This window comes from Trachinotus anak, unplaced genomic scaffold (assembly GCF_046630095.1).
Source record: "Trachinotus anak isolate AG129_WGS33_773 ecotype Australia unplaced genomic scaffold, CSIRO_AGI_Tana_v1 ptg000024l, whole genome shotgun sequence".
Lineage (NCBI taxonomy): Eukaryota > Metazoa > Chordata > Actinopteri > Carangiformes > Carangidae > Trachinotus > Trachinotus anak.
Window position 1 is genome coordinate 3,163,728 of NW_027273875.1, and position 14,912 is coordinate 3,178,639.

The 14,912-nt window shown below is 38.0% G+C and overlaps 1 protein-coding gene across 4 annotated transcripts in view; it reads right to left on the reverse strand.

The window, feature by feature from the left end:
• The window catches only part of fstl4 (follistatin-like 4), a 370,155-nt gene that overhangs the window by 57,076 nt on the left and 298,167 nt on the right, over nt 1-14,912 (reverse strand). For all 4 annotated transcript variants that reach the window (XM_071460311.1, XM_071460312.1, XM_071460310.1 and 1 more), the window contains 2 exons: nt 13,633-13,823; nt 9,481-9,601 (listed from right to left, as the gene is read on the reverse strand). In XM_071460311.1, the coding sequence (XP_071316412.1) occupies nt 9,481-9,601; nt 13,633-13,823 (312 nt within the window). The remainder of the gene's footprint in view (nt 1-9,480; nt 9,602-13,632; nt 13,824-14,912) is intronic.

A 14,912-nucleotide genomic window follows, 5' to 3' on the forward strand; every position in this document is an offset into this window, starting at 1 on the left:
CTGTTGGTGACTACATAATGATTTTAGTAAAAATTACGGGATACATTAAGATGGAATCTGTGGTTGCAATCTGCTTGTGGCTGATAATTTTAATGTTACATTACTGGGCATGTAGTACAATGATAACCTCTACTGAACTTCTCATTTAATTAATAATTTTCTGCAACTCTTACAGTTGTATACATCATCCATGTGTGATGTACTGTGAACTACTTCCTGCTTTACTCACTGTTTAGATTTGGGGTTTGCTGAGTTTTTTCATCTTGTTTCATCTACTTATTTATTAATTCAGTATGTTTCCTAAAAGTAGTTTCAATAAACCTCAGAGACAGAGAACTGAATTCTATGCATCCAGCCGTGGCTTCTATGTCTAGGGGGAGAGACCAGACACAGTAGTGCAATAAGAGCAACCGGGCGAATTTTGCCAGTTGAGCAGCTATAGAAATGTAATTTTGCTGGGGGGGGGGGCACCTCGGTGGCTCACCTGGTAGAGCGCGTACAATTAAGGCTTTGTCCTAACCGCAGCGGACCGGAGTTCGAATCTGACCCACGGCCCTTTGCTGCATGTCCTCCCCTCCCCCTCCCAACTCTCCTGTCACTTTCTCACTATCCCTATCTAATAAAGGCACTAAAAGCCCAAAAAAAATTATTTAAAAAAAAAGAAATGTAATTTTGCCCCTTTCTCAAACTGTAACATCTTGCCTTGTATTTGGTTTTGTAGGGCTGACAGCAAATCTAAAGACTGTTGTCTAAGATTTAGTCAGGCTCCATAAGTTTTCACAAGTTTTCAGAATGTGACATTATGAAAGTTTGGCCAAGCAACCATAGAAAAAAAAGAAAGTTACACTGTTAGAAGTGCAGAACATCACCAAAAGCTTTTTTAATTCCTACAAAGATTGTTTTGGGTGCAATTTCTGTGTAATTGACTAATTCAGGCTAATTTACTGATCCATATTGGCCCTTGCACAAGTGAGTGTATGTCTTCTGATAGTAAAGGTAGGCTGGTAGTATGGCTCTAGTCATGTTTGACTGATGTCTGTACAGCAGCAGGTACTGTTTTTCTTCTGGACAAAGTGTTTCTGAGGAAGATTAAAAATCACTGCTTGCTAACATATATTTCAAGTAACCAAGAATATCAGCTGAATGGTATGAGTGAGGCAATTGTTGACACACTGCGTATTAAGAGAGACAACTCTGAAGTGTTCACTCATTCAGTTAAAAAAAAAAACAACAACAACAAACGAGAAAAACCCCCAAAAAACATAATTTAAAAAACACAATGTGTGATGGGTATAAGGAGAATAATCTTAACTTCTGACAGCCAGAAGTTGTTTATGCTTGAAAATCCATAGCAAAATGAACCAAAGAAAAACTAATCTTGGCCAAAACTCATTCCCAGGTGTGTCTTCCTTTATTATTAACACAAAATAAAGGGTATAAATACATAGCTCAGTTTCCATACAAATATTGTTAACACTGTATTTATATACTGTGCTCATTTTACTTATGTTCACAAGCAATGTAGGAGGTGTAGATTCTGGGGAAGAGGAAGGGTGTGTTACTTAGAGCCCATATCTTTAGCCCTTTTTCCACTGGTCAAAAGCCAGCTAAGACCTGGCTTTTGTCAGCAATGGAAAAGGGTAAAATCTGCATTCACCCAGGTCAAATGACCCTCAGTTTGCAAAGACAGACAAACTTGACTGGCAGTGGAAAAGGGCTAAATCAGCTTTTATTAGAGGGTTTACCTGCGTTTAAAAAAACCTGCTTATACCTGCTATATTTGGTGTAAAAAGGATATTACAGACAGTGAATGCTGGTTTTCCTCCATGTTGATGGTCTTTCCCTAATCTGATCAAATTTGTTTTATTCACTTCAACCTCATTGTACTATATTTCCCAAATATTGTACTGAATAGTAAGTAAAATCATAAAATCAAATCATGGTGTCAAGTCTGTATTTTTTCCATTTCTGTTTGCAAGCAACTAAATCTATTTCCCCAAATGTTATTACTTAAAAGTAAAATTTTGGCTTCTTTTTAATAGACAACAGTAAAGAGGTGACAGGAAATGCTACATGAAACAAGAGATCTCCAGCTGGATGTTGTGAAACGTCTTAAACCCACAGTTTTGCTGAAATGTGCTATATTTATTTTTGCTTTGGTGAGTGGGTTGGAACACCAGAGAAGGTGAATTATGACAAGGAGTACAGACTAGTCCATCATGCTTTACCATCATACTATATGACTATTGGGAAAACAAGACTCCAATTACGATTGAAACAAGTTAAACCTTTCACTGCGGTTTGTGTGATTTCACCTCTAGTTACAGCACGAAGTGTTTTTATTACAACACTGCACAAACCATATATATCTAGTCTGGCAGCTGTTTACAAAGCACAGATGTCTCAGCTGAGGTGAAGAATGTTTCATAGTGCCTCAGATGCTGTGCATATTAAGTGTATTTGTAATAAAATTAAGTAAATTGATGGCTCACAATCTCTATATATCCTTGAAGGGCAGCACCATTTTTCATCTAGATACACACGGTAAATTATTGCTTCTTTTTGTGTTAAGGACCTCAACAGACACAGTCAAAATGTCCTCTCCTGTTTTATTTTTGCCTTTCCTCTCCTGTCCTCTCCTTATGTTCCCCACTCGTAACGACTAAAGATGTCCACCTTACTGCAGTGTGTGCACTCAGCGGTAATATAGTCATATCTCACACGCCACATGTTTCATCCTTAATTGTTGATCATGTGCAGTGTTCATTTTGCCTACTATACTGTACGTCTTCTTTACTATCACTGCTCTGTACCCCCCTTTTCTCTCCAGTATTAGCGGCATCATCATAAGTGCTGCGCTAAATAAATCATTCAGAGATTAAACAGACAGCCACAGTTGCCATGACAACTCACTGGGCATCTCTCACTATTGTATCTGGAACATACTGCTGGATGACCACTGGATGTACGATGCAATGTGAGTATGTGTGAAATGAATATGCATGTGTAGAAATGTGAGCCTATGTGTATGTAAGGTAATTATGTAGAAGTGAAAATTTGCTGCTGGCCACGTGGTTTATGTTGGTAAGACATATTTAACAGGAAGTGGCTAAAAATAAATGATTAAAGCTGAGAGCTGTAGCAGTTATACAAAAATACTCTTGTCCTGTTTAAATAATAATCTAATTTGTCAACATGTAGATAAATATACATTTTGCCACTTTGTATTGTTGACTGGTGTAAGTTAAGATCAACTCAAACTATAATGTATCTATTAAATGATAAATGTTATATCTGTAGCTGTCACTAGACAAAGCTGGAAAGGCATTTGGCTGAACAGTGTTTTTGTAAGTGGCAGCAGTGATCTGTTTGGATTACAAAGGAGATCTAAGTTTTAATGTTGATTAAAAGTCCCTTTACCTCTGAAACATTTGGTTAAAAAAAAAAATTCAATCTCTCTCCTAGCAGCATGGAGGAAGTGGGACCAAGGCCTCAACACTCCCTTACCTGTTACTGAAGCTACTACAGACACTGGGTAATTACCCAGGAATTGAGACGACACTTGGAAGATGCCAGAAAACCCCTTATACACACCAGCAATTAGCTGTAAAGGTCCATTGAGCGGTAATGAGGCATCAGACAAGCTAGGGGGGAGTGGACAAGGGGAAGGCAAGTCAAGGCAAGGCAAGGCAAGGCATGGCAAGGCAAGGCAAGAAAAGGAAATGAAAGGAAATGAAAGGAAAGATTAAAGCAAAAACAAGTGTAAAAGGCAGGTGAGAGAAAGACAGAAAAAAATGAAGGGAGAGGTGGTGAAAAGAAAAGGATATGGCAGAGACAACACGGACAGGAAACAATGGAAAGCAGGGAACATGTGTAGAAGGAACCTCCAAGACCTCCTGTTCAAAGTCACTTTGTTGTTAAGAGCTTAGCTGGAGGTCTCTCGCCCACTTGGCTGTCAGAGAACAACAGGCTCCCCTTGTAAAAGTGATATCTGATCTCAGCAAGATCATTCGTGCAGATTAAGGGCAAACTTGAGTAACATGAAAGATCAAACCTTGATGGGAGCTGCCGGGCAGCAACACAAAGATATTATCTTGCTGCAGAGGAATCAGGGCTCTCTTAGAGCTTCACTTGATACTTACTAGGTGCAAAATGGAGCAAGAGCCCAGCAGGAAAAATATTTTAATCTAATGCACCTGCTCTGTTTCTGTTATATACAATGTTTCGTATTTTAAAGAAATCTTTCAAGTGTGATTTCTGTAATAATAATGCTCACACTATGCAGACAATTTTTCCCCCAGGGAATAATAGTTTTATCTATGGTAACAGCATTAATCTGTTATTATTGTCTATTTAAGTTTTAATACCATGTGTGAATAAAATCATTTGTTCATAGTTTGGTCACAGTTCCACAAATGTAAATATGTGCTTTCTCAGTTTATCATCATTGTTGATAAATTTCTGTTTTTTTAAATAGTTTTCAAGGATACATTTTGAGCTCTTCCACCTGTTCATGGCTAGTCCTCATTATTTTACATTTAAGTGAATACACAATTTATCAATTATGATGAAAATTAATAAATTAAATAGAAACATTTTGAATAAACCATACTTCTTAGAAAAACGTGTATGTACTTCTATAAGGTTGCCCTTACCAAAAAGAAATAAAAATAAAAAATAAAAATAAAAGAATGTGAAATGTAGTTTCATGTACATGTAAAAGTCTACATGTCTAAAGTCAATGTGTGAATTCACATTTCACATATAGCCCCTGTTGAACAAACTTCTGTACATTCTCATACTTCTATTCAATGCCTGCAACACACACACAAACACATGCATATACAAAACACATGACCTTTATCTGACCCTACCTACTAATTTTCTGTCATCAACTGACCAATTACCACCTTTTCATTTTCTTTCCAGTGTTTCCACTTTTCCTCATTTTTAATTTAATTTCTCCTGCTGGGCTTTCCCCTCCAGAGCAAATAAGAGGCTCTTCTTTCACCACTGGCTATTCTCTCATCTTCTTATCTTCCCTCCCCTACCCTTCTCAGAATCCCTTCCTCTCTCCATGACACTCTCCTTTCTCCCCTTCCTCCATTTCGTCCTCACTTCTCCTCCTCATACATCTCCTTCTTTCTATCCCTGCTACTTCACCCTCTTGATTAATTAGTCAGACATGCTGAGTGGCCCCACCAGTGCAGCTCAGCATCTCCATATAATTCCACTATTAACTGGAGTCATGGAAAATAAATAGACTTAGAGTGCAGGGAGAATGTTGAGAAAAATGAAGTGACCAAGCTTAGAGGGGAAGAAATGCATGTGCAGAAAAAAAATGGAGGAACAATGGAACAAGAAGAAACTAGCCTGGTTCTAATTAAATGCTCACCAACTGTGTGCATAAATAATAAAAAACAGGACTTTACACCATTACAGCTAATGGTTCTATTAACATACACTAACAAGGCCAACAACTGTATAACTATATATCTATTAAGTCCAATATGCAAACATAAACTTCATTAAATCAAAATGCTTCCAGTGTTTTGTAATGTAGTGATTCATAAAATGCATCACTAAAAATGCTAGTTAGTTTGCTGAGAGTGAGAAGTTTCAGGTACAATATAAAGATTCAAACCACAACAAGACAGCAACATCAGCACATGATGACAAAAAAATGATAACAGAAAGATTAAGAGTAACAAAATCATGAAGAAGTCATCTCTCCTTCAGTTTTCTTCTCATCTCTTCCTTTAAAACTTCCCACCATCTTCCTGCTGTTTTCTACTGCTGCCCCGCTACTTTCTTCTCACATCCATCTCTCTTCTGGTATTTTCTTCTTTTGCTCCTCTGTTGCGCTCCCAATTTGCTGGCTTGCTGACCCAGAGTCAATCATTAAGATTTAGTAAAATAAACTCCTCCTGGGCACTTGTTTGAATTCATGACCATAATTGTTTATCTTTGTTGTGTTGCTTTCATGCTGATCTCTGTAGGATGTGGAGGGTTTCCAACAGTCCCAAAGTTTCTGCATTTAAGTAAAGACAACTTTTTAAGTTTTTGACCATGATCACACTAAGACCTCGAGTTCAAGGCAGTAAATTGGAGGAGTAACGGCCAATAATGCCACAGCAGTAAGCCGATCCTGAGTTGGATGTGTCAAGAATTCTGCTGTCTTTGTCTTTCCTAACTCGATGCCCCTTTACCATGCTACCTGCGACCTCTATCGTGTGGCCATGATGACACATGGTCTACTAAAGGTGTATGCAATGAATGCAAGTACAGTACCCACCCTGCAGAACTACTAATTCTACAATACTGTGGGAAAGCGCATATTATGAAGACCAGTGCAGCTATCTCAGACAGCAGATTTACTAAAGGTTACTCACGAAATGCACATGCAGTCTATGTATCACCTCTGGGCAGATTTATATATTACAAATGTGTCCACAAAGGAGCTCTGGCCTTGTGTGACTGTGTGTATTACATCTGCAGGCTACAGATATCTCTCAACAAGCTTGCTCACCTATCAGCTGAAGTGCTAATGCACTGTTGTCTTTTTCCAAACAGTTAATGTGAATCATCTTGGGTATGGCATCAATGCCAACGTTTGCAGGGCAAATTCTGCACATGTATTACTGTGTAATTATTGTGTACAGTGGTTCTAATTTGGATACAAAGGGCTTGTGTACAATCCTTCCACTCCTACACAATGTTCACACTATAACAAATGTTTGGAAACAGAACCCAGTGAAACCATACACCATGAGGAAACTACAGAGATGATTTAAAGTCATTATGCCCTTATCTCTGTGCTGCAATATGCTCTATGGCAAAGAAAAGGTTGATTATTCACTTCTGCTGTAGCACAGAACAAGAGGTCGTTCTTTCTCCGACTTTACTGAACTAAACATCATCATCCAGAAATGCCAAATGTTCTCTCTGTCTTGCTTTTTTTTTTTTTTTTGTAGAGCTCCCCTAATGGGTTTGGGACTGTTGGTCAGACAAAACAAGCAATCTGAGGCTGTCATATTAGGCTCTGGGAACTTGTGATATCCATTTGTCACTAATTTCTAACAAAAGATGTGCTTGAGTAGAATACAAAATTTAGGGTTACATACCGTGACTGCAACTGTGAAGTCTCTAAACCTCTGACAAGCACTATAAATACATGGTTCAGTAAATGAGTCATCTGTGTTTTTTCAAGACTTAAGCCGAATTAATTGATGATAAAGATAAATGTTGTATAGTATTTTGAAATAAAGAATAAAGAAAGTGATATAAATTATTTTTTCTTCAGTGTACTCCAAAATAGCCACAATACCTGATAAGATATTACTAACAACTATAATGCTGTGACAGTTTTGGATTAAGGTTGTGAAGGGATTTTCACCCACAATTGGGTTAGATGCTCCAGTCCTTCCAGCATTTTGTGTTTATAAACCTACCCTACATACTGCTGGTTACTTATAAAGCTGATTATTTAGGAATGAAAGATTTAGTTGTATTGGTTGTACTGATTAGACCAGAATAGCTTCTACATAACTGAGAAACAAATATAAATGTGATTGTCATCTCCCAGTAATTGCCAGTAATCTTTAAGATTACATCAGTAACATTCATTTAGCATTATTCTTTCATTATAATTATAAATGCGTACTCTAAGGTTTTTAAATAGAATCTACTTAACAGAGGTGCAAAGGAGGCAGTCAAGAAAAGCAAAAACAAGTGCGTGAAAACAACCTGCTGGGCTTGTAAAAGGTAGAATAAGGGGGGAAAAAATCAATAAGAATGCAATCATTTCAGGAGTACTCTCTAAGAATATTCACCTCTATTCAATTTGTTGGTAAAAATGAAAAACAGATCTGGGTGGCAACAGAATGGAGCTTTCTAGAGTGGTGTGCTTGTCAAGGTGTATACATTAAATAAAGCAAAGACAACAGAGGGGGCAAAACACCAATCAGCGTTTCTTAACAGCACAAGTTCAGCGACTGTGGGAACAACAATGAAGCGGGAGTTATCTTCTTGAGAAATGGCCGAAAGGTTTATATTTTTACATCAAAGCTGCAGACCACAAAAAGGTACCAACAGAGTAGAACCATGAAAACTTAAGGAGAATTGCTGAGTACACTACCCACTGCTGTGCTATGAGTTATAGGGTCTCCGAAACAGGACTAAAGCTTTATTTCTAATGTTCACCTGAGATCAGACAACTAGTTTGACAGTAGCATTTATGTGTATTATTCCTATTTTATTTTCCAAGCTTTTGACCATATTGTAAGTTTCCACCCTGCTAAACACACCTGTGATTCCTGGCTGCTCTCCTTCCCAGACCGCTCACTGGGGACAGCACTGATTGCGTCCCAGAAAACACACATAATACACAGACTCACCTGCAGCTATACACACACACACACTTACACGCAAACTTGCACAATTCAACACCATCAACATTATCCAGAACACCAGATGCGCCACTCAAAATTAATTACTCCCCCTTGATGTTGCCGTTCTGCAGCCCAACAGTTAACCTTGAGCATCATCTGATCAATAGCTTGTTTTATTGCTCCCAACCCACTCCTTCAACTGCTTGTCAAACATAAAATGCATTGACAAGCCGTCCTAAAACCTGCAGGCAGGCTTGTAGGTAAATAGGTACCAAGAGATCAGCTCACTGCCCATCTGGAAGGTGAGGGGAGTGTAACCAAGTAATAGCAGGATGGTTCCCACTAAAACCAGTCATTAGCAGGCTAAATAAGTGCTGAGGGTTAATGGTCCCGCACAGGCTGAAGGTAGAGCCTTCGAAATGGCCACATGCCACAGCTGACTGCTGGATTCATCAACTTCATCAGATTTTATCACCATTTTGGGTTGTAGGTTTTTCACTACAGTTTGAAGCACAATACAGAAGAGGAAAATTAAAAGTTTGAAAACAAGAGTTGCAGAAGGTTGCCATGGCATCCAGGAATTTTGATGGTGATGCTACAGTAACATTATCAGTGGCATTCTGATTATTGGTCTTAATAAGGCAAAATCTGCCTGTGCTCTCAGCTGCCGCTCAGCCTAAACCCCAAAGGCTATTATGGCTGTTCCAGATGCTATAATCATAGCTGGGTCTGGGCACATGGGCTAGTGTGTAATTATCAATTTATCTGTGGCTGAAACACTTTTACCCTGATGTGGAGAGGCTGACTGGCTGGGAGGTCTCCAGTTTCCAAATAGTGGTGAGCTGTGTTTCTAGGTTTTAAAAGCATGAGTCACATATATATGTGTATAGGCAGAAAATATAGGCAAGCAGGTAGAGTATGTACAATTACAAAGAACTTTAAAGGCAAAGTGCACATTTTAAAAATGAGAGAGACCTGATATAATTGGGCTTGAAATGGCACAAATACTTTGTTCTGAGGCAAAATTGACCAAAATGAACAGGAAGAGTGACATTAAAGGGGCTGAGTACAGACAGAAAAAAAGACTTACGGAAAGCTGTATAGAACTCATGCAGGCTGAGGTGTCCGTCGTTGTTGTAGTCGTCATAACGCAGCAGGTCCTGCATGGTGCACTCCAACAGGCTGTCCTCCAGATGCTCCTTCATGGAGATCTAACACACACAGAAACACACAGAATGTGTTACATTGAATAAAAAGAACGTCTTCCTTCAAAAAAAAAAAACTAAAAAAAAAAACTGTGTGTAGAACATGTGATATAGGCAATTATCATACACAGCTACAAAATTCTCACACTTTATCGTAGGCTTTGCTTATCATTTCTCTCTTGCCTTCATCTTTTTTTTTTCTCTGAGCTATCTTTGGTAAGATAGACTCACATTATGCACATTCAGTATAAATGTAAATCTGACATTTTGGAGATACCACACACATTTAACATTTTAGTATTCTTCTAATAGCGTAGCCTTGGCACTTCTTGTGAATATAAACAGCTGTACTCACCCTTTTTCCTAAAGTAACCTAATGGGAGGAATCACAGGACCCTCCATGTAATTAAAACTGTACATTTGCCTACATTTTGTTTTTTTCCTATTTGAGTTATTGTGTATTATCTAAATCAGATTCTGCTGCTCTCCTTTACAAAAACATACAACATAAATCTCATGAAAGCTTTCAAATTTTGCTGTTCCAAGTGGTACAAGACGTGATCAATGAGTTTCTAGCAAGAACAATAGAAATAAATTGCCTAACTGAATATAATTAGCATTATAAGCAATGTTTAACATAAGCTTTTCATTCCACCAGCAAATGGAATAAGATTTCTTTCATGTATATAAATACCTGAATCAAAGAAACTGGCTCATTCTGAGAGTAATTACATCCTCTTTAGAAGAAGCAGGTTAAATATGTAATCTGTCATTTAAGTGCTGTTTCTGATTACTTTCCATTTTAAGAATACCGCTATCTTGCTGCTTACACTTGCACATACTGCACCTGAGCTAATGCAAAGACGTTCCCCTGGGAAGACACACCATTGTTTGTCATTCATGAGTCCTCTCTTCCCCTTTAGTGGTGCGTCTTTCTCAGGGGAGTTATCTTTGAATAGGTGATGTTAAGCAGTTTTATGGAGATAGAAAGAAAACTCAGTCTATGTTCAAAAATTCCAATTGCACTATATTCTCTAAAAGACGTCTTCTATTAAATCACTATGGTTACTACTAAAAGTGGTAAAATCTCAGTGTAAGTCTATCATGTCAAAAGACTCATTTGACATGACTCATTTTAGTTACTTTTGTTGTTATTTTCAATCAAAGAAAATAAACCTAGCCAAACTCAAAATAGAAGAAATAATCTCTGCATAATAAATTAATATGCCTATATACAGTATATATAGAAAAGGTACAGACAACAGACACTATAGGGAAGCATGAAACAATTAATGTATGTGGCTTTCACAAGATTTCAGGGATACTGTTGCCGTTAACAGTCATTTAGGTAAGACTAGTCATCAAGGTTAAAACCAAGCGTGAAAGTGTTTTTAGATGTCTACGTTAGATACAACTGTGGCTTCATTTAAATTTTTTTTCTTCACCTTTTTCAAGATGAAGAAGGTCCTAACTGCACTTTCAAATACAGTATACAGTTCACACTACCACCACATTTAGTCTGGTATTTAAGTCCCTGTACACCCACTCAGGTGTTTTCAAACACCTTGGCTAATAAGACCTTCACTCTGACCTGTGCAGGGATTTATGTGAATTCTGGAAGATAACCAGTTAACTTGACAAATGAGTGGTGAAGCTTTATATTAATCCCTGATAAACAGCATGTGTTGACACTGATGTCTACTAAACCTGAATTGAACTTGTGTCAAACTGTACCTGGTTTTTAAATTTTTATTATCATTTTTTAATACCATTTTTTTTCTAGATGTGTTTTGTTGTCAGCTATCCATTGACTCAGAATTGAGGCTAAAGACACTTGCCTTTAAACAGCAGCTGAGTCAATGCGGGCCTTGCAGGCAGACAGCAGGTCAGTATTACATTTTACTCACCAAATGTGAGTAAAGCAGGTGTGTCAGAATGCACAGATAAATCAAACTAGACTGCTCACACTGCTGGTTCTCTATAAAAATAATAAATCATTTGATTATTTAATTTATTCAAACTTTTTTTTTTTTTTTTTTTTTTACACAAATTGTTATTTAAATGTTAACTATCGTTAATGATTGATAAAACTGTGAACTTTCCAGCTTCTGAAGGGGGGCATGCCAGAAAAAGTTTGAGAACTCTGCTAAAAATATTACGAGGTAAGTTCCATGTTTAATTCCTTCAGCTATGATTTCCAAGCCTAAAAATATAGCCCCTGTGCTTGTTCATCTCTTCCAATTGATTCTATATGGAGCTGCACATGTGACATGGAAGATTAAGGGATGTGACAAACTTTTTTCCTCTTGTGACTGCCTACAGCACACTGCAGCCATGTGTTCACTGACTCAAACTGATCTGTCCTTGGGTGTTTGAATAATATATTTCAAACCCAAAGTACAGGACTTTACCCTCCGAGCCCATCTGTGACACTACACACATCCCAAACTGGAGACCGTCTGGATGGATGACTGAAATTCATCTGTGAATTCCTTTGATTCCTAAAAGCATTATCTCGCTGGATTCATGAATTCCTACAGAATACGAGTGTCTTATCTTAAGTCTCCTGGGCAACATGTCAGCATTAGTAATTGCCAGCTGTGATTGATCAAAATCTTTTCTTGGATCTTTAATGCATTTATGCCAGAAAAGGATTTCAATATTTATTTCTGCTGCTAGAACTAGGCCAAAAATCACTCACTATTTTTAATTTCAAAAGGGAAGAAAGTGTGTTGTCACTTACAACCACAGTGATATGACAAAAGATTAATTACTGTGGCATTTTTGAGACTATATTTAGTTGCACTTCAAATAAGCTTTTTGTTACGCGTCCACCCTCTTTCAATTTACACATAATAAAAAAGAGCTACAGCCCAATTAAAATATTAAATATTAAGGCTGTAAAGCATGTGACAGTTCTTCCTGTTGCAGTGACTCTCACATGGCTCATTGCATTCTAGCAGAACTCTAATTAACACTGATCACTGATACCAGATGACACCCAATAATTTCATTTCCTCATACTGCAAATATCAATGCCAATCCTCTCTACAGTCCCCTGACTGTTTCCCATCAGATCCTGTTGGGAAGATAACCTCAGTAAACGTTTTTCATTGTTAAACAAGATGATTATATGTTCCAGCCACAATTCACTCACTCCACTATATAGTTTGACCATGTGGTCTTCTTCTGTAATAACTCTGGAGGAGAAATGCACAAAAGAAGAAAAAAACTGACTCACATTTGAGACCTAAAAGAGCTCATTAAATACCAGGAAGATTTTCTGTTATTCCATGAAACTTTTTTTTTCATGACAGCAATAGAGTGATTCTTACACTTACACTGAAAATGTTTGTAATGAAGTTTGAAACCTGTGTATTAAAGTTAATAAATGTTCTTAAATTCAGAAAAACTGTTCCAAATATAAATGCTATTTTAAAAAACAGATAATAATGTGTTACAATAATAACAATAATCCTCTACAAAACATTCACTAAGAGGTACAGTACTGTGTAAAAGTTTCAGGTGCTATAAGAAAAGTGAGGATGCTTTCAAAATAATTTAATGAATCAATAAACTTGTGTGTCCGCCCTTGCCTTTATAAGAACACACCAATTCTCCTGGCTACTAAGTTTTTCAAGCTACTTGGCAGGTTGGTTGTTCTGAGCATCTTGGAAAGTCTGCAACAGTTCTGTGGATTTAGGCTGTCTCAGTATCTTCTGTCTCTACATGTGATCCCAGACTGTTTGGGGACTCTTTGGGGACCATATCATCTGTTGCAGGACTCCTTGTTCTTTTTGTTGCTCAAGAAATTTCTTTATGACTCTGGCTGTGTGTCATGACATTGCCATGCTGCAGAATGTATTTGGGGGCAATCAGATGCTTCCCTAAACATCTGAAGTGACTAAAATTTTGCACAGTACTATACATTCGAGCTATATTCCTCTCTTGTTTATACCTCTTCTTTAATCTTGACCTTCTTTCTGCCCATCGATACATTTATCTTATCATTCAGGCCATGTCAGCTTGATACCCACCTTCTCCATCTCATCACTGACCAGCCTGCTGTCCTGGTTCACATCCAGGTATTTGAACATGGTATCCACCAGTGCTCTCTTCTCCTCCATGTCTCTCTGCTGGCTCTGCTCTCCAGTCTTCAGCACTTTAGGTTGCATATCCAGCAGCATGCTCTTCAGCTTGTTGTACTCTGACATGGTGCATGCATTCACTACAAGAGCAAACACAGATATGGAAGAAAAGACATTTGATTAACCTCAATTATATAGGCTAATTCCTTTGGATTGAGGCTGTAAATTGGATTTAATGTGTTCGGGTGTTTTATAGAGGGAAGAGAGGAAACGAGGGCATGAGGGATAGATATTGTGTGTATTTGTGCGTGTGTGTCCTTGAGTGTTTACTCATTTAAAATGTTAGTTTTTGTTTGCATAATTTGTCTGACAGCTTCTCAGTGCAGGGGGTCCAATTAATTACAAGTAATCCTTGAATCCACATGAAAACAAAAGGTAAATATCCTCATTTAGACCCTCTCAAGCTTCTTGTCCTTCTTTGCTATGGGATTAGAGCTTGTTTCAAACCAGACTTGCTCTAGATTCTCTGCAAGGTTCTGCCTGATGAGGATACGCAGAGGAAATGAGAGACAACAAATTAATCACAGGCAGCAATTGGCATTTATTCTTCACACTTGAAATCAATAATTATGCAAAACAAGTCTGTCACATGCTGTGAGGGACGTGATGCTCATGGAGAGCAGGTATGCAGATAAGCATAAGACACAGAGAGTAAAGGGACAAGGTTTTCCTTTTCTTTTCTCTTGCGCCCCTTTTTCTTGAATTGCACCTGAGCTGAATGACAACATAAGATGTGGATGGGAGGGCAGGGGGGAGCGAGGCATATATGCAAGTCAGAAACATGTTGAATGGAGAACGAAATATGAAAAAAAACTCTCACATGAATAAATCATGAGGTGACATCTCTGCCCGATCACTGCAGAGCAGCGGAACCCCCACTGAGAGTACATGGGAATGGATTTGCCTCATTTCCTAATCTCAACAGTAACTCAACAACTATAAGCTAATGAAGGCAAAATGAGCGGAGACAACTAACCTGAAAGAAAGACTCTAAAAGTTTAGTCTAAGCATCTCCTTTTGGTTCCAAACTCGTAGCAGCGGGGAGCACTGCCAAAGCATATTTACAGTTGTTAGCAAAACTGTCACTGTAGCGAAGTCAGCAAGGGTTCAGCTAGGCCACAGCAGAAATACAATGTGTCCTGCTGGGTACCCCGTGTTGAAATACATAC